This window comes from Aquila chrysaetos, chromosome 13 (genome assembly GCF_900496995.4).
Source record: "Aquila chrysaetos chrysaetos chromosome 13, bAquChr1.4, whole genome shotgun sequence".
NCBI lineage: Eukaryota > Metazoa > Chordata > Aves > Accipitriformes > Accipitridae > Aquila > Aquila chrysaetos.
This window is the reverse complement of record NC_044016.1, coordinates 23,783,865-23,804,444: the sequence shown is the minus strand read 5'-3', so window position 1 is coordinate 23,804,444 and position 20,580 is coordinate 23,783,865. Positions and strand designations below refer to the sequence as shown.

General features: G+C 38.7%; 2 protein-coding genes across 4 annotated transcripts in view; both read left to right on the top strand.

Moving 5' to 3' along the window:
- Nucleotides 1–6,230, top strand: part of CRIM1 (cysteine rich transmembrane BMP regulator 1) — a 203,502-nt gene extending 197,272 nt beyond the window's left edge. For all 3 annotated transcript variants that reach the window (XM_030034489.2, XM_030034490.2, XM_030034491.2), the window contains 2 exons: nt 379–566; nt 3,323–6,230. In XM_030034489.2, coding sequence (XP_029890349.1) covers nt 379–566; nt 3,323–3,499 — 365 coding nt within the window. In that variant the 3' untranslated portion in view covers nt 3,500–6,230. The remainder of the gene's footprint in view (nt 1–378; nt 567–3,322) is intronic.
- Nucleotides 6,231–7,912: 1,682 nt separating this feature from the next.
- FEZ2 (fasciculation and elongation protein zeta 2) overlaps nt 7,913–20,580 on the top strand; it is a 29,992-nt gene continuing 17,324 nt past the window's right edge. The window contains exons 1-5 of the mRNA XM_030035693.2: nt 7,913–8,697; nt 10,359–10,467; nt 13,552–13,668; nt 15,062–15,206; nt 18,725–18,993. Coding sequence (XP_029891553.1) covers nt 7,913–8,697; nt 10,359–10,467; nt 13,552–13,668; nt 15,062–15,206; nt 18,725–18,993 — 1,425 coding nt within the window. The remainder of the gene's footprint in view (nt 8,698–10,358; nt 10,468–13,551; nt 13,669–15,061; nt 15,207–18,724; nt 18,994–20,580) is intronic.

The following is a 20,580-nucleotide window of genomic DNA, read 5'->3' as shown; positions in this document are numbered from 1 at the left end:
CTAAGACTTCCAGGTTTTCCTAAGCATAGAAACATAGGCTGATTTTTTTTTTTTTTCCAGTGGGTATCTGGTTGTGATCAGGTAAGATGATGCAAACACAACTGAGCTAAGAGGTTATTGTCAGACTTGGTTGTTACTGTGCTTTAGATTCCATCCTATTTCTTCTCTTTTTATGGCCTTTTCCCAGCTAATATAGTCACTATACAAGATACTAGCTTTCAGTTGTTCTAATTTACATAAATAAGGTGACATTTCAGGAGAAGAAGTCTGAATTCACAAAAGTGACAAGATGCATTACTGGGATTTTCATACTTACATTCTTCTTTATGGTCAAGGTCCATTTACAATTGCTAACAAATGCTGACATCTGCCTTGCAGACATGAGTCATCTCCAGGGAGAGTACAGAAGTGGCAGTGGACCACACCCAAGCGAAGATGCCTCGGTTAGCTCTGTTGCCTTGGTGACAATTCCAATCACAATAGCGCTGTTACTGATCATCGTCCTTCTGCTCATCAATCAGAAAAAGCAGTGGATTCCAGTGTCCTGCTACAAAGCTCCAACAAAGGTGCCCTGTTTATGTCTTGTTTCCAGGCTTTCACTTTTTGGAAAACAAGATGAACAAGAACATTGTGTAGGATGCAATTGAGTTCACATGAAGTGAACACTCTCAAATTATTTTCTCCTTATGTCTTAAACCATTTATACCAGTCAGTCTGTTGGTATTTATTTAGTCTCCTAAATGATTTTTTTTCACTACTGAATGAAAACATTTCCTGCTCCTTTATAGTATTGAGCTGTCACTAGACAGAAGAAAAGCTCAGGGGAAAAAAAAAAAAAAAATCCAGCTCTGTATATGTGTAGGTAATACATGCAATTTTCTTATCTGCAGTCAAACTCTTAAGAGAATATTTTTGCTTTCTTAACTTTCATCCACTTTAAAAGTCTTGTCCAACGTCAGGTACTGTAGGTACTTGCAGTGTTTATCACATTTTCTAGTAACTGCATCATATGGTTCTAGGATTGATATTTTAAGAGAGATCTCAGGCAATATCTACCAATTAAGTATTCTGAGACCACCAAAATAAGGAAGAAGCAGGTAGCTTGGAAATCAACAGTGAAAGGAGCATTGTTTTGTTCTGAATAATAGTTCCATCAGCAGACTAAGCCCTTATTCCATATTCAAATGCCATTTATATCAGTTCCCCCATTTATCCCACTTTATTCCTAATTCTAATGGAACAGACTTTATCCATAATTGGAACACAATTTGAGAGCATCTTTTCTTCAGTTCCACCTAGAAAAGTAATACAGTCATTTTAAAAATGAAGTGTCCCAGAATTCTTTCTGTTGCTGCTGCAGAGCTTTTTTAAAAGAAAACACATCATTTCCAAAAAGCTTACAAATACAGTCAGAGCATAAAGTTGAATTCAATTTTAATTAAATAGGAAGCATGAGGAATCAATATTATCCTGTTTCCAGTCTTTCAAGACAAGCAAGCAATACCAGTTTCTGAATTTCTGAAGGAATGCATTTAAAAATTCATTTTTTACTCTGATGGATTCACTCCTAAACTCTCAGAAAGGCTGCTCTCCATCCAAGTGCTGTGTGACAAAATGGTTGAAGCTGAAGTGAAAATCACAACTTTCTAACTGGAACTAGAATCAATAATTCTACGTACTTTTTTTACTCATGGAACATTATTTTCCTCAAACACTTCTATTGCTGAAACATCATTTATTTCAGTGTCACCAAAAGGCATGATCCACATGCTAAGAAAGCTCAGTAAGCCACATACGTATTCAATGCAAGACCATGGATATACTGAAACTCAGATTTCTTCTGAGAGTCTTTGTCATAAATGTATCTTTCTTTTAAGGTTTCTTCAACCAAGTGTCACTCATTAGTTTCTCCTATTCCTTGCAAGATGACTGATGGTTCCTAGTAATAAATTTTGGCAAGCCTGTTTTGGCTTATGTTCTTTCTGTTCAGAATAGTCCAGCTATTTATTAAAGAACAAATCAACAACTGTGCTTAAATCATATGAATACCAAAAGAAAGATGATAGGAAAGGCAGTTAAAATTACAGATGGACTGCTAATATTTAGCCATGATTCTGTTAACATCAGTGAACCTCAGGACTTCTTTGTGAATCCAGTCCACAGACTTTTGAAGAGCCAGATGTGAAACATTTTAAAATACTGTTTTGTAAGAAATATTTGGGTAAAATGCTTTTTGTGATAGGGGTTACTGAAGGTAAATTTTTAGTAATAAAAGCCCTTCTGATCTTCTGATTTAAGTCTTGGAAAAAGAAGGTACATCAGTGGAAACTGGAATTTTTAAGATTTGCGGTCCACTCGTATGCTTACAGTGCGAGCATACACACACATTGTCACTAACTTCCCACATATCCATAGAGTATGCTTACTGCCTGTCCTCCTTCATGCTTAGCCCATAAACATTTAAGGTAGTGTGCACCCAGCATTGTTTCACCTTCCTCTCAGCTGCAGAATCTTTCAGTTGAAGGATTCTCAAACAGGATTCTCAAACAGAGGAATAGCAGGACTGGAAAGCCAGTACACATAGCTCAACTCTTTCCTTGAGCAGTATTTTGTATGCATTCATGCTTGTAGATCATGACATACTCAAAACCTCACTTATTCACATTTGCCTAAAATTAAATCCCCTATTCTACACTTGCAAGCAAGGACGGACAGCTCTACCACGTGCTACATCAAACACTGGCATCTCCGTAATAACACTCTGCTTCACAAGGGTGTAAGGCCTAGCAAATACTGGATAAAAGGTGGATGATTTCCTAATTGAGGAAGTAATACATAAACCACCTTGGAAAGGAACATACAAGGATCTGATAGGACACCCCATGCCAGGATTAACTATAACAGCTGAGATCTCTCCCATTCTCTTAGTGGAATTGCAACCAGGAACAGAACATTCTTAAAAATGATCAGTAATAAAGAGGCTGTTAAAGTCTTAGAAACAAGCTGCTGCACATCTGGGGCAACAAGGTTAAAGCCCCTGTGTAGTGCTAGACTAACAGAGAACAGTTTAAACCAGTCCATCTGGGATATGAGAATACCAGAGCTCCAGTCAGAAGATGAAAAATGGTGATTCAGAAGAGAGTGCTGGTCTGTTACTGTGCCTGGCATAAGCCTTTACCAAGTTTAGCAAAAGTCCAGACTCTTTCATTGCCGATTTGATTTTGGTTTGTGTTTATGGACTTGAACCACAAAGACTTTTTAAATTATGTGTGAAATACAAAATTTTTTTAATTTACTCAATATTCCCTTTTTGTTTTAACAGCCTTCTTGCCTAAACAATCAACTGGTATATGTGGACTGCAAGAAAGGTACCATGGTCCAGGTGGACAGTTCTCAGAGGATGCTAAGAATTGCAGACCCAGATTCAAGATACAGTGGATTTTACAGCATGCAGAAACAGAACAACCTACAGGCAGATAATTTCTATCAAACAGTTTGAAGAATTGCACCCTTACCAAGGATTTAAGAAAGAGAGAGGGAGAGAGACTAAGTCTGTTATTAAAATAAAACTAGAATTGTGCACTTGCTTAGTGGATTGTATTGGATTTGTGACTACATGTACAGCTCTAAGACCTTACTGGGATGAGCTCTGACTCCTGCAATGTGCCAGAAAAAGCATTCCCACTTTTCCTTGAGATAACTGACCAAGTGTTTTCTTAGAACCAAAGTTTTAAAACTTGTTAAGATATATTTGCTTGTAACATAGCTATAGAGGTTTTTTGGGAGGGGGAATCAGGGGCTAGGGGTAGGCAATGAGGTAAAAGGAAGCTTCAGAGAAGAAAAGCTGGTCATGCTTGGCTGGAGAAAAAAATGAATAAAGAATACTGCCGGGCAGCAGGATAGTGGTTTTTCTTGTTGCTCTGAAATTGCATCTGTTGCAGCAAAGCCTAACCCCAGGTGAAAAAAATATGAAAAGGTCTGATTTTTGTTTTTTCCAGCTGTTGCTACAGTAATATTCTCCTAGAACAGAATTTGTCACATCACAGGTGTGGTGTAGCTGCAAATATTTTTCTATATGATGAGAAGCTGCAGTAGTTAATGAAATAGCAAGGAAAAGGTTATAGCAGAAAATAAAGGGTGGGTTTATTAAGGATGTATAAAATTATACCTTGTGCTGCTTTTTGTTTTTATTTTTGTTTCTTCAAAGCTGATTGGCTAGATTAGCCGGACTTCGGCAGAGTTAGCAAATGACTGAGGCCTAAGTAATTCCTGATATGAGCACTGGATCTTTTGACAGCAGTATTGAAGGAAGGAAGGAAAAGTCAAGAACACCATGCAGTTCCAGGGGCTTTTGTTTGTTTGTTTTGTCTGTTGTGGTTTTGTTTTGTTATTTTATATCAATCTCTGGTTGTTCATACAGGAGAAGGAAAAATATTTTTGTTGGACAAAGCTCTTGCTTACGAGAGAGTAAAAAAGAGACTGTTTTAAGGTTGTTGTTTTTTTCCTGTTGATGTTCTTATTTACTGGTATGCAGATTTAGAAACTACTTCCATGCTAGGAAGCTGCTTAATTTTAATTGTATATTACTCAAGCACCTTTTTTGAAGCTCAGAAAAAAAAGGAGATCATGCTTCTTTAAACTTTAGCATTATAGGAATATTTATGTAAATATAATTATGCTAAAAACAACAAAAAGTATTTGTATGTTTGTGTATATATATGTATATACAAATGCATGTAGGTATACATATGTATATATACGTGCATGTGTATATACACTATACATATATATACTGTATATATAAAATACTATGTATACAGTATATATTTTTTCTATTTTTTTTCTTGTTGAATGTATTTTTATCTGAGAGAGATTTTACCCAGAGCAGAAACAGATAAACAGGCATTCCATATCAATGCTTAATCGCTTGTGAGTTTAGGAAAGACAAGAAAAGAGCATCTCATTCTACCTACAGTTTGATTTGATTTGAAAGTGTTTGTGTGCGTGCGTGTGCGTGTGTGTGTGTGTGTGCACTCTTGTGTTCGCGTGTGTACAGTACGTGCACGATTATAGCAGTAAGCGTTGCTCTTGCTACTTGCTACATTTCAGGGTGTTTCTTATTTTTCTTTTCCTGCTTAGCCTTAAAAAGGCTTTTTAATGAATGCATTGGCTAGAGACACTGATGACAATATACATGCAGCACTAATCAGCTCCATAGAATAACACCATTGGCTCCTGGATTTTTTTTTTCCTTTATTTCTTTTTTTTTTTTCTTTTTTTCAAACAATTGTTTGAAACAACTACTGGAATATTGTCCACATTAAGCTGGAAGTGTGTTGTAGCTTGCCTCATTTATAACTCTGACTGTATAATACAATGTTAACTTTCCAAACAGGTCTTGGCACTTTTATACTAATTACCCATTTGTGCATTGCCTTTTTTCTTTTACAAATGCTTGTCATAAGAGACACAGATACCCAGTATGCTTAATGTGAAAAGAAAATGTATTTTTTGTAAAGGAACTCTCAAGTATTGTTATAAATACTTGGTCAGAGGTTGCTGAACTTTAAAACTGAAAAAAAAAACCTAATTTATTATTATAATGACCTAATTTATTAATCTGAAGATTAACAATTTTTTTGTTTTAGAATATCAAAAAGGTGTTCTAGCTGTTTGCATCAAAGAAAAAAAATAGGTGTATCGTTAACGGTCAACATTTTTTCTGCTTATATAACTTCAGTTTCCAACCACCAGTAAGAAAAAATGTGGTCTCCCCAGTGTTTTGTACTCAATCTGATATTGAAACAGAGATGTTTCTGTCCAGTTACCTTAAAGATTTTGTCAAGACAAAACATCCATTCCTTGCATAAGAGTAAGCAGTCTTTATCCAGAAATTGTAAATGCTTGCTTTTGTTTTACAATCAAGGCCATATTCTGAAAATATTAGCAGGATATAGGACATGGTGTAAAATGGTTTTTATTATTATTATTTTATTATTATTATTTTAAAGATATGATTTATCCTATGTGCTGTATCCATTACACTCTTTTACTTTGGTTCCTGTTGTGCTCTTGTAAGAGAAATGCAGATATAATTTTCTGAAAAATAGATGCATATGTGGCACTCGGAGTGCACTGCGGTTCAGCAGATTGCTTGTTTACTTTTTTAACTGTAAGGCGGTTTCTTGTAATTTGGCTCTTGGCAGCACAATAAAAAAATTTTAAACCTATTGATGCACATTTTCTTAAATGTTCATATTTATTACTTCCGAACACCAGTCCTTGAGACGTTAGTTTGTATCTTGATATTATGGTGAGGTTTTTTCCCTGAGAGTAGGAATTCGTATTACTGTCCCGCTGACCTTAGATCAGAACATACTGTGGGTAAAGAACAGTTTTCAGCTACAGAAAGTTCTGGATTTTACACTGGAGAATTTTCACATTAGAGGGATTTGTGGAATTCCAAATAGTTTCAGCATTCAGTAAAGATCAGCCTTTCAGTCTCTCAAATGAAAGTTAGGCCTTTGTCCTGCCATTGAGCCCATGTGGTCTAGTCATACCTGTCAGAAAGCCATAACCAATCATATGGGACTCTAACATGAAGTCCTATAGAAAGTGTGTGGAATCAGAACTTGCACTTCATGGACTTCCTGAACCACAGACCATTTATTTACCTATTAGCCTATAATGTTGTTTTTCTTCTATTAATTTGTAAGTTAATGGACTTGATGTAAAGTTCTGGTATGTAACTTCCCGAGGCAAGGAGTTTTTCAGCTTAAGTACTTGCTCTGTGAAAAACTGCCTCCTTTTCTTTCCTTGAACCTACCACTTGGTGGTTTCATGTGATATCCCCGACTTTCTGCATTCAAAGCAGCAGTGGATTGGTATCTATATGCCACGCATTAATTTAGAGACCTGGATCTTCTACCCATTTTTTCTGTGCTGAAAAGCCCAAGATGATTCTTTGGGAGCTGTTCCATACCTTCTGGCCAACCCTGCTGTTCTTTGTACTTCCCATTCTATTACATCCTTTTAAGGTCAAGGGTAAAGGAACTGAAAATGTCTGCATTGTTCAAACATGGTACACCCTGGATCTAGCATCGTATTTACTGTTTGGATTGCTGCTGACCACCGGTCAGTGCTCTTACAGAGCTAGCTGAAATAATCCCAAAATGCCCAAGTAGTAATAGTTACTGCAAAGCCCATAATTGACTAGGACAGATCGGTATTTTTGTGCATGCCTTTACATTTATATATGCTGAATTTCCAGTAATTTCCTCCTCCTTGCTCGTTACCTGTCCCAGCATTTTTGCTCTTCCCCAAGACTATGGCTATGGAAGACTATGTCTTCGAGAAGAGCATCTTCACATTCTGCCTGCAAACATTTTGCTTTTCCATCAGAATGGAACAGAAAACATCATTGCACTCATGTATAAAACAACGGTGCATCCACATCTGAACACTCATAGTAGTCCTGGCCTCCTTTGCCCTACTCCCAGTGTCAGAAAGGATCATATTGGAATGCCTATGTATGCTAGGGTTTGTCAGCTTGAGAAAGTTGTAACTGAGTCGGATAGGACAAAAGTCTTCAAATTACCTCAGTGGCACACAGATGCTTAACAGAGAATTTTCCACCGTGTCTCCTTCCAAACGTCAAGTAGGAAGTTTGAAGAGAAACTTAAAGGAGGCTCAAAACAAATTTCACAAGTTAAGCTGAGAAAAATCTTGCTACATGCTTTGGGCCATCAAAAGTTTACAGCAGCTCACAGAAGTACTAGACAAAAAAAGGCCGTCATAAGCTATGGCACGTAGGGACACGATACAAAGCTAGCAGGAGAGGGCATGGGAGTGACGGCGCTAATAACCACCACGTTCTCTCCAAAACTCAGGTTTATATGGGTTAGGTGGCTGAATGGAGACCAAAAAGACAGCCAAAAAGCCACCCGTCCGTAGGTTACCAGGCTGCAGTGGAACTACCGCAACCACTCCAGCTTCTCCTTTCCCCTCCCCGGGGAACCGCCCCTACTCGCCGCTTCGAAAGCGCCTGCCTCAGGCCTGCGGCTGCCACTCTCCGTGCGCAGAAGCGAACCCCGTCAAGTGGCCGCGAGTGGCGCTCACCGGCACGGTCACGGCCCGCTCCCTTCCCTTCCCTCTCCTCTCCCTCTCCCTCTCCTCGCCAGCGGTGTCAGGGCTGGCCCGCGTCATGCTCGCGCGCAGCCCCCGGCCGCGCCGGCCGACCGCCCTCCGCTCGGGAGGAGGCCGGGGGCGGGGAGCCCCGACGAGCTCGCCCCGGCGCCGAGGCCGCCCCGAGGCCGCCCCCGCCGCCAACGGCGCCCCGCCCGCTGCGGCCCTCGGGCAGCCCCGCGCCGTCACGCGCCCCGCCCCCTGCCCCCCCCCACCCCCCTATCTGCGGGAGGCTCCGGGCGCACCTCCCGCTCTCGCCTCGTCCCTCCGTCTTCTCGGCGGCTTAGGCGCCTCGCAGCGGGACCCGGGGGATTGGCAAGACTTCTCGGGCTTCCAGCCCTCCGCGGGGAGCGGTTCCGAGGCCGCCCGCGACAAAGGCGGCTGGGGCGGTGGGGATTTGGGGGCGAAGTTGTCCCTCTGCTTCGAGTCCCCGCAGGCGCGGGCTGGTGGTGGCGGCGAGAGCCGCGTTCCGCTGCGGCCCCTCACGGAGCAGAGCGCCCTGCAGGACGACGAGTGAGTGCAGGCCCGGGGGGGAGGCAGGGAGAGCGGGCGGCGGCGGTGGGCCCGCCCGGGGCGGAGGCCTGGCCCGGCCGGAGGGGCCGGGCGGGGCGGGGCGCGGAGGCGGGGGCAGCGCGGGCTCGGTGGCTCGCTAGCCCGGCCCTGCGAAGGCGCTGCCCCTGCGCCTGCTGGCCCTGCTGGCCCGGGCCTTCCCCTGGCTGAGTCCCAGCAGGGCTTGTGGGCTGTGGGAGTTGAAGCCTTTCCCCGCCCGCGGGACTGCAGCTGGGAGCCGCCGGGCCCGGACCCGGGGGCAGGCGTACCTGTTCAGCCTGCGCGGCGGAGGTTTGGCATCGAGCCTTCTGGTCTCGTTTCCCTAACAGCCAGGGAAGTGCGTGAGCATCCCGGTGCCTCTTACCTCCGGGGCAAGAGAAGTAGCTGTTCGGAAATGCAGAGTGACTGAGGGTGGTATTTTGTTTAGCGTCTTGCAAAATGCCCGCTGTTTCAGTGTTTGAAATTGATCATGGAAAGTACGGAAAGCAGATGGAGAATAAGATGTCAGCTGCAACAGTGATAATTGTTTTTCCCCCTGAGCAGTAGAGCCTTTCTGATCTATGCTGCTTTCCTGTTTTTAACGTTATTATTTTACAAGTATTTATACTTGTTATTTTACAGTAAATTTCAGTCAGCTTATCTTCACTGAAAATACTGCATTTTTTCTATTACTTTGAGATAACTAAATTGCATATCTTATTCTAAGAGAAGGAAAAAAAAACCTTGTTAGCAAAAGACTAGATATCTATGGTATAAACAATGAGGTAAGTTCAGAGAACCATGAATCGGAGACATGTTGGGCAGTGATGAGGCTCTGTCTGCCCTTCTGTGTCTGGCTCAGCCGTTCGTCTGACCTCCTCTGAGCCGAGCTAGGCAGCCGCTCCGAACATGCACCCACAGCTTAGCACTTAGAGGCAGGGTTTGTTAGCTGACTTGAGGCAGCAACCTGCTAACAGGGCTGCTCTGTTTCAAAATCTGAACCGGTATACCAGAATAGGACCGCATATGCAAGCCTCCGTTAACAGCCAGAGAGGTTGTACACTGTAGAGGCAGTTAAGATCAACTATAGACGAGTGGTGGGCTGAGGTCAGCAAAGAGTACTTCTGGATAAAACTAAATTCTTGCAAAATTTTAGTATAATTTGTGCATGTTCATTATTCTCTGATAAATGGAAAGAAAGAAGAAAAGATTTGGCTCAGAATTTGCTACTCTGCTAATTCCTGATTTTAATGTGCAAAAGGTGAGGAAAACAGGAAGAACACTAGGAATGGAATTTATAGCTGACCTCAAATTTCATTAAAGGAAGGACTCTTCCACCACGCCAAGAAGATTCTGAGTATGGTTATATAAGTAGTAGTGAAGCTGTCTCTTCATCACATTGTTTTATTTCACCGCTGTGCATACGTTGTTGGTTTAAAAAGGGGAATAAATTATGTTTTTCAAAAAAACATTTTCTTTTCACTTCAAAACATTATAAAAATACTGTCAGTAACTTGTAGAGGAGTATTTAGGGAGGAAAAAATAGTTGTTGATAGAAATATATTATCATTATAAATATGTTTACTGCTGATCAGTTGCTGCTTGTTTTAAGGTCTTCGTTTTTGTTCCTTTATTCCTCTCTCCAGGATTTGGAATGCTTTGACTGATAATTATGGTAACGTAATGCCAGTTGACTGGAAATCTTCCCACACCAGAGCTTTGCACTTGCCAACACTGAATCTTTCAGAAAAAGGGGTAAGTTCTGATCAGCAGGAATACCCTCTTTGGATCTTTTATACTCAGCAGGGAAATAAAACAATTTGCATCTGTATAAAAGAGTGTTGTCATTAAATGGCTTAAAATATTGTTAATGCTTGGCATTATACATGAAAGGTTTTTAAAAATCAAACAACCATTGATGTATGTTTGCATCTCCTTCAGTTGCAATAATTCAGGGTTAATTTTAGATGGATGTTCATTAGAACCAGAGCGTGATAGAAAAAATTGTAAAATGAGAAAATGTTTCACATAAAGTCTTTCTACTGTCTGTTTCATGTTGAACACTATTGTGGGTAAGGGAGGAAGAAAGGTGGGAGTACTCTGATTTAGTAAATCCAGTGTGGTCTTTCTTTTAAGTTCATCTCATTCTGCAGTCAGGTGGAGACTGAAGTGGCTGCCTTTACAGGAAAGGTAACCCAGGAGATACTGAGAGTTTGGTTTGGTTGTTTTTCTTATTTAATGAGTAGAATAGCGGTCTGGGGAGGGAGCAGGGAATGAAGAGTTTCAGAGAGGTTTATAGAAAGGGTTGTCCTCTGATCTTCTTAAAAGTGGATTAAAATGCTTCAGGAAGAAAAGCTAGGAAGAATTCCCATTTCCCAGGTCTTCTGAGGAAACAAGTGGCTTATCTTTTAAACATAGTGAAGTTGAGTTACGTTGTAGAAATATCTGTGTGTGTAACCTGAGAATAGGGTAATGCTTTGACTTCTGCCATCCATTATAGAATCCACAGCTACTTTTTACTGTGACAGGAGCAAAGATTGTTCTGCTGAAGAGGATACTTTGGGGTTCAGCAGGGGAAGAACTCACGTTCTCAATCTGAGTCTGATGATTATCCCTTGAATTTGACTTGTGTTTATTCTAATTTTTATTAGAATGTTTATTCAGATTTTTCTAAGTGGGTTTAGAGTAATTAAATCCTTACATTTAAAGTAAAAAGACTTACAACACCCCCATGCCGTGACCTTTTTGTGTGACTGAAAAATGGACTGGAAGACTGATGGATTTCTTGATAAGGAACTAGGTACAATATAAAAAAATGTTTCATATAGGTTTTTCTAAGTTCTTTGCAGGAAGTTGTGAGGGAAGTACATAAAAAAAAATGTAAAGTGGTGTTGCTGGATTAGAAAGAATCTTAGGTATGCTGCCAGTAGAGGGAAAATCAGTTTATGGACTAAACATATCTCAAGTTTTTTCAGCTTTCACTCCACCTGGCATGCCTTTTGATGTGTAAAGCCCATCTGTTTGGGAGTGCTTGACATACTGGTTTTTTTCTACTTCTCTGTGTTCCAGCAGTTATTTCTGGATAGGTGACAGCACATATGGACCAGCTAGTAGCTTGTTTTAACTTTCTTACAATGAATACTAACAGCCAAGCAACACTTCCCTGATGCGTTTGAAAGGAATAACATGCTGTTGCACTTGTGCTTAAAGTATTTCTCTTCCTGTTTTAGTAGGAAAAAAACCATAAACTGAATGAGGCTGATTCTTCTAATTTTTGTTGCTTCACATCACAGATCTATGAACACTTTTATATGGCTCTGACTGTCAAAGAAGTAGTTGGGTGGAAGTGTTGTACAGTGGTACAAGGAACAAGATTGCCCAGTTGCTTGTTTATTGTATTTTTGTTAGATTAAACAGGTCATTCCTTGGTAGGAGTGTGAGGACAGAAACAGGCATGGAGTGTCGCTGGGTGGAAGGCCAGGTGGTCCTTTTGGTATCAGCTGTAGCTTGGGCTGGTTTAGGTGGTTTATTAGCCTAAATTATCAGAATATATTCTGATAATCTCGCAAAATGTTGTTTCTGGGATGTCAGGAGGAGAAGGTGACCTCCTTCTGAATAAACTGTTATTCTTGCTTACTATCCCATAGTAGTTGGCATAATCCTATATACATGAAAAAACATTTGAGGACTGCAGACATTAAAGGATTTCAAAACTGGGATGTATCTGTGCAGTAGGTGAACAGATGTTCTTAGTGGAGCCTTGTCACTGCATGGTTATTGGTCTTCAGATTCTGGAAAAAAGTAGGCATTGACTTCATTCTGATGGCTGAAGAAATACAAATTTTATGTGTTCCCATACAGACTAGCTATCTGGGGATATCAGTAGCATCTTCAAAATGAACCTGAGAACTATGAAAGTTTCTGAAGAAACTGGGAATATTAGAGGAATTACAACAAAAATTTAAAACTGATACATTGAGACCAAGGACTTAATACAGCTAGTCATAATGCTCGTAAATTAGCCCAAAATCAGTTAAAGCAGTTAAGTTCAAAATCTCAAAGGTTGGGGGTTACAGCTTTTGGGGGCTGGGGGGCTCTTCTATGTTTGTTTGGCTGGAATCTAGTAATATACAAAGTGCAGGAAAAGCAAACAACTTTGTAAATAAACTAGAATATATCACTGTGCGAGAGTAAAATATACCTGACTGATTAAGGAGGGAACTTAAATCTTTTACTATATGTATATTTTTGGTTTTGAAGGATGAGTGTAACTTGATGGTACATGTGTGGGAACAGCGTTACTTCTCTTTCTTTTAAAAAAAGACCCTGAGATATTGAACAGTATATTTTTAAAATAACCTGGGGTCATAACCATGTTCTGTTTTTTAAAACAACTTTTTTCGTGTCTTTTATTATGTGTAAAAGTAGAACTATAAAAGCACTTGAAATAACAGGTTTGTGTCATGTTAGAGATTATAGATAGGTTTTCACCCCACACTGACAAACATCTGTCTTCGTTTAAGATTTAAATATCTACATTGGATTGACTGCCTTCCGTGCAGATGTCTGCATGTCATTGTGTATATGGTCTTTATATGCTGAGGGTATTTAAAGACTGGCAGCTATTTTAACTTTCTCCAATTGCAGTTTTGATTTCAGTTCTTAAGGTACTTCAGTTTCCAAGTATTTGACAGCAATTGATTCCATTATTATGGGCAAGGAATCTGTTTGATTCTTAAAATTCAATTCCACTTTTCTTTTTTATATATGTACATGTATTTTATATACGCACATATGTGTATATCTATTCACATAAATGCACATTTTCATGCTTTCTAGGTAAATGATAACTTGAACCTTGACCTGTCAGATGATGAAGAGCTGAGGGAACAGTTGGATATGCATTCTATCATTGTTTCCTGCATCAATGATGAACCACTCTTCACAGCAGAGCAGGTAAAGTGTTCAGCAAAGACCGTGCTGTTGGTGTAGTATTTTCTTTTAGTCTAGTTATTTTTTGTTGTTCTTCCTTGTTGTTCACCATAACTAAGCTTCTTGATCGTTCTTTATTTAGGGTTGTAATAATGTGTGAGATATTACTGCATCATTCAGATTTGAAAAGTATTCCAGCGCTTCAGGTGCAGTTGATAGTCCAGGGTCTTTGAAATCTTTATACATTTCTTACCATGAATTAGTCAGAAATACTACTAAATGAAATATATGTGTTAAGAAGCAAAAATATTTTCAGAATATTGGTGGTATTGTAGAGTTCGTCATTTTCCAGCATCACTGTATGGCCATTCATATCTTCATGTGGCTTTGTGGTTAGCAAGAATTCTTTCAAGTTTTTGCCTAATGAGAGCAGATCAACAGTTCAGCTACTAAGCTTTCAAATTACTTAGTGTCTAAAGGCTTCTGTTCCAAATCCATGGATTTACTTAAGTTATCTTGAAAATCGCTCTTCTGAGTAAGGTTAATGACTGTCCCTTAAGATCCTGCTTTAGAAAGCAAACGCCAGAATATATTTTCTTGTTGTTTAAATGGTTACCTCTGAACTGTGATGAACGTGGTTATTAAGAGTACAAGAGACAGGATTGCTTGAACTGCCTCAGTTCTTTTTTACTGTAAGGTGGATCTTGGCACTGTCTACACCCTTTAAACCTGTAAAAGATGATGTGTTATTTATTCAGCAGTTCAGTTAATAATTTAGTCTTTAGAAATATAGTCATTTCTATACTGAAAAGTAAGCTCTCTATGCACAGGATTTCTGTTCTCATACTTTCTGTCTGGCTCAGGTCTTAAGCCCAAGGATGCAATTCAGCTTCAGATTATGATGGATCAGTTCATAAAACTTCTCATAAGCACAGTAGATTTTCAAGTTATTCAGAGGGGTTGGTTTTTTTTTGTTTGTTTTTTGTTTTTTTTTTTGCTTACAGAAGTGCAGTGAAATGGGGGGTGGGGAGGTAATTGATTTTTGTTGTTGTTGTTTTGCTTTCCTTCAACTGAATACTCAGGAAAGATATTCCAGCTCACTCCTTCAGTTCTATTAAGCAGAGCCATCTGTACCTTCATATACAAATAACTGTGTAGTTTCAACACACTGCTTGTTATAAGGTCACCAGTTTATCTTGAAAAGGTAGGCTTATTCTCAGAGAGCAAGGATGGGGAGGAAATGTCAATATGATTTTGTTGATTCTCTTCTATCCAGTCTTGGTATTAGTTTCATACAGCAGCATCTTTGCTAATCGAAAGTAAAAAAAAACCTTAAGCTCTTAACAGCTTTGCTTCAGATTTCAGGCTGTTTCTCTTTGTGCAGGAGGGTTTTCATAAGGGTTTTAATTTTTTGAAGGTGATTGAAGAAATAGAGGAAATGATGCAGGAATCGCCTGATCCAGAAGATGATGAAACACCCACCCAGTCAGATCGGCTCTCCATACTTTCCCAGGAAATTCAAACACTCAAGAGATCCAGTACGAACAACAGCTATGAAGAGAGTAAGTGATATTTATTTAGTATTTCGCTCTTATGCTTATTGAAAGTAGTTTAAAGAGTAAGTTTGCCATGTGTTTGATTTCTAGCAAGTCCTTCTTATGAAATACCTGCATTCAAAAATATTTTCAAAATGCCCTGAAAGAATAAACTAGATTTAGAACATAGAAGACTTATCTTTAAGATGTCACCTTTCTTAACTTAGAATAAAAATAAAACTTCACAGAATTTCAATTTAAAGCAAATATGTTGAAGCTTGATTCACTAGAATGAGGTCCCTTCATAGGTAAAGTGTTAAGTCGATTATTTTTGTTAAACTTTATTAATTTCTGTATTTTAAAGTGAGACACTTTCTTGAGGCCAATACACTCTGTTTAAGAAGACTAGCTAAAGCTCTTGAAAGCTATGCAGTAAATAAAGAAAATGGTGTTTCTTTGGTACTGTTTCAGTCACTGCAACATATCTTGATATACGTTAACATAAAAATAAGGCAATTATTGCTTTTTTTTTCCCCCATAAAGACCTTGCATATTTTTCTCTCCTCCCCTTCCATTCCTCTTCAAAAAGGTTAAAAGTTTAAAAAAAAAAAAACAACAACTTTTTATCTTCTTCTACTCATATGAAATCATCTGGTTTTCCCTATACAACAGGAAAGGAGAAATTACATGTATAGTTTAATTGTAGTAGGTTGAATTGTATGTAGAAGAAACCTGTGATTAATCAGTTTGATGACAGAAATTTGTTTCATCTGTGTGTTTGTCAAAATCAATTCTAGAAGGTGATGGAAACACAAAGAATATTTGCTAGATGACCCTTCTACTTTGGTCCCTCTTACAAAGTTCAGTGCTTTCTTTCCTTTAGTCTGGGTCAGCAATATAAATTCTGTAGAAGATTTGGAAAACTGGCCGACCTTTTGTGACATGACTTACAGTTTCTGCTACATTTCAGATTTATGGAGGAGATCCCATTTTCATGGTTGGACTCTTAGCTGTCTCAAGACATAAATTTCAGGAATGTGAAAGCAAAGTGTATACTGCTCAGCAGGGCTTCCTGCTTTTCTGACAGTTCCATATGTCCTTAGGTTTGGAGCTAATCAAGCTTGCTTGGCGTTTCATATCATATTTATTTTGCTTTGCCTTAGGAGTTCATCTTGTCTATTGCATCTTTATGGTTTAAAGGTCAGCCTTGACCAAACAATGCCTTTAGTTACTTTGGCAGATAATTTAACTTTGCTTCACCAGTTTCTCAGAATCTGCTTTCATGTCTTTTAGGTCACTGTTTTATGAAAAGCTCTTGCTATCTGTTTTTTTGTGTGTGAAGCTGCTTCAGAATTAGTCTGCATCTCTCTGAAATTGTTGAAGGGTTTTCCTAGAAACTGTCTGGCTATTATAAGGCAAGTCAGAGGTGTTAATACTTAGGACTGAGTGCAGGAAATCAAAGCTTGTATTTACTTTCTTCTTGGATAGGAAAAGACATGTATTAAGACAGTCCAAAAATAAAACCAGTTACAGCTCCAGTTACACAGGTGAGTCCTTTAGCCTACATATCTAAGATTTAATCCAGGTAGCCTTCTGCATTTGAATTACTCTGTCTTCACTCATCTCTGTCAGCTGAGTAGTTCCTATGTAGCCCTTTTGTAGGCTTTGATAACAACTGATCTATCATAAAAAAGTCAGGATTGCAGTTGGGTAATATTTACCTATGGTTTTGGAACAATTGCTTCTTAGGCTGTGAAGCTGGTTCTTAAGTGTTGGGACTCACTGGTGCTTTCTCTAGTCACGTTTCACAAGAACAAAACAGTGGTGCAACCTATGTTTTTTAGACTGTCCTTTGTACTGAATGCATATGGAACTTACTCTGTGGTAAAAATTAATATAAGTATACTCGATTTTACAGACTGTAAGGTCTATTCTGCAACTTAGACCCACAGAGCACCAGATAAGCTTGTCGCTGAAGTTACTTCCCCCTGCTTCTGTTTGAGTTGATGTTGCTATTTGCTATTGCTGACAACCAGAGTTGACTTCGCAAAAAGTTACTGCTGTGGTAAGACCTACTGTGGTAACATGCAACGCCTGTGAGCACAGCCAAGATCTGTGTTGCAAGTAGAGGCCATAACCTGCATGCTACATACTTAGAATAGTTTAAACAATATAGGTGATGGATGGTTCAAACTACTTGAAAATTAGATCCTTAAGCATATAGTACTGTTACAGTGTTTGAACAGAGTTTAAGGCCTAAGCTACTCTGAAAAACCGTGGCTCCTTGCTGGAGAATTGCCTTAACAGGTTTTACTGCTTTTTCTTTAGTAAGTGACAAGGAGCTTTCTCCAGTGGGTTTTCCCTGCTGTAGTTTAAGAGAGAAAAATCACATTTCACCTATTGCCTTTGATGCTTCAAGGGCTATACTTTTTTGTAGTTGGTGGCCTTATTTGTATTTTTCAACACTTGTCCGTAGGCGCTTTCCCTTACAACAGTTTTTTTCGATGTGATATGTACTAGACTAATTCAACATAACCAAATAATTACGAACATGTAGGCAGTGTCTTTAAACATAGTGTACCCTTCAGTGTAACCAGGACTAGCCGTTTCTGAAATGCCAATGAAAATTATGTTCTGTGACATAGCGACTGCTGGGACTTACTAGGTTCCTAGGTGTGTCAGACTTAATTGGGAATGGAAAGCAGTCCTCAAAGAACGTGCTCACTTTTAACCCAAGCAAGCCTCAGAACATTCTTGGCCATAATTTCACTCTCTGTAATACATGACCCAACAGTATGTTCAAAATGCAAACCTGGAGGGTTTTTTGTTTTCAAATTGACATTTTACAGGCTTCTGATTTAGCTTTCACCAATTCAGTCTCATGTTTTCTCAAAACTATTCATGCTTATTTTTGATTGAAACAAGCCTGTCAGCTAATTTTGATCTAGGTCCTTGTTTCAGGTAATAGAAGGCCATGCTTTTGACTACAATTCCCAGACAAAGAGAATTTGGAGGACTTTGTTGGTTTTTCTACTAAATGCATCTGAAAGCATTATCATAAAAGCTTGGCGCAAGCTTTTATTAATATGCATCCATACCTTAGCAATATCCCCAAGAAGAGTATAGTTCCTGTATTACTGTAGGTGAAAAATCCAAGGATTCCAGAGATGCCGGTGTTCATCATTGTGTCAGAAAATATGGAAACCTTTTACTCTGAACAATGAGCGTAGGTGCAAAGTAATAGTTAACAGAGATGTCAGTATTAGAAGTTTAGCACTTACTTCAGCTTCCATAACTAGGACATGCTCTTCATATTTGCAGATTGTTCCAGATTTCTCAGAAATAAGAAGAAAGTTCAACCATCTTCTTGTTGCTAATCTAGTTGTGCCTGTTTATTCCTTTAGGAATATTGTTTTGTTCTGTGTAGTTTTAGAATTGAATTTTTTTGTTTTGAAAGATTTCAGAGTACTTTTTTCTTGTAATTCCCACAAGTATTCTCATGCTTAAAATCTTGACAGATTACTTTTTGTATCAACTATTTATAGGAGTAAAAAGATTGTCTGTTGCTGAGTTAAATGAACTGCTAGAAGAAATTGAGACTGCTATTAAGGATTATTCTGAGGAACTGGTACAGCAGTTGGCTCTACGAGATGAGTTGGAGTTTGAGAAGGAAGTGAAAAACAGCTTCATTTCTGTCCTCATCGAAGTACAAAACAAACAGAGAGAACACAAAGAAACGGCAAAGAAGAAAAAGAAGCTGAAAAACGGTAGTCCTCAGAATGGTAAACAAGAAAGAGGTCATATGCCTGGAACAGTAAGAAAATTTTTGTAACTATTTATACATTCAAAAATTTTTTTTTCTTCCCTGTGGGAAGTAGTAGTCCTAGATTCTGTCAAGATACCTGGTACACCTGCTTCCATGCCTTCATTTGCAGACAAGGCTTAGGCACTTCCTATTGAGATTGTTTTTCACAAGGTCATACAACATTTTACTCTTCTCATGCTCAAAAGATTTTTTTTTTTTTATTGTTTGCAAATTAGGCTGGAATCAACATACCTTTCTTGCAAAAAATACTGTCTTTGGATGTCCTGCTGTGCGTTCTGTTGTCAGTAGGCAAACTCATTTATCTGTTTGGTTTCACTGTATGAATTTTAGTATGTGTGTACCACTGTTAGTCTTGGAGGAAATTCGGTATTATTGTTGGTGTCATTGTACAGATACTTATTGATCATGTTGCTTTTTAGGTAGGAAAAAAGTAAAAGTCTTACCATGGATCTCTTGAAACCTGGGGCAGAGTTACTATGTCCAATGAGAGACAGGTGTGAGGCCAAAGTGTAATGTAGGTGTACAGGGAGGAGATGATTTTGTTTATTCTTTACAGAACATAGCAACAAAGGAAAAATGTCTTTCTCAACAGAGTTTGAATAATAGGAGGCAGAGAATGAAAGAAATTAGGTTATTATCTTGTCAATGCAATTTTTTCTTTCTTATCTGTCTAGTATAATTTTAAATTACTTAAGTGGGATATTAATGTTAGAATTTCTTAGTGTCTCTTATAGAATGCAGAAAATGGGGTTAATGTATTGTAGGTCTTGGCTAAGTCCCACAAAGAATGCTTCTGTTTGACATCAGAAGGTTTTGGGGTTTGTTTTTCAAACATAAGGAATAAACATTTGTAATGAAACATTAATTCTTCAGAATCTATTTCTAAACTCACAAGAATAAGATACCTGTGATATAACCCAAATGGAATTCTGATCTTGTCCGTCTAATGAAAAGTGTTTGTGTATATAGCTAAGTTTTAATGGAACTCTTAAGAAGGTGTATGTCTGGAAAAAAATACAAAATTGTCATCCCTTTGCAAGAGCACAGTGAAAAGTTCAAACGTACTCCTTTTTGGTTCTCAGTCATGGAAAAACAGAAAGTGGTATTCTAACTATAAAGAAAAAAAATTATTTGGGTTTGAAACTCGAGTCGAGTGATCCATAAGCTATTCTGGTTAGTTTCAAGTTTAGAGATTTGAATGATGCTTTCAAGTATAACTGTGCATGGTCCCAATATAAGACATTTTCATATTTGGTTGCTTCAAGATATAGATGTGTCAGATTGCTTTCTGAGAGGAATTGAACAAACCAGCTCCCAAGTAAGACAGTAGGCAGCGTACATGTGGTTCCTTTGAAAATAGCTTTCACTATGACCAAGTACAGATTTGAGAGCCTTCTCCCAGAAAGAGGTGCAAGCTTACTTCCTTCAATGCGCCTTTTTTTTTTTCTTTTGTTTTTTTTAGGAAGTGCTGAGAATATGCATACAGATAGTATGTTCAAGTAACTTTGTGAAGAGTGAGTTTCTGTTAATAATGTATAAATTAGTAATTTTATTAACTAAAATTATAATGAAGTC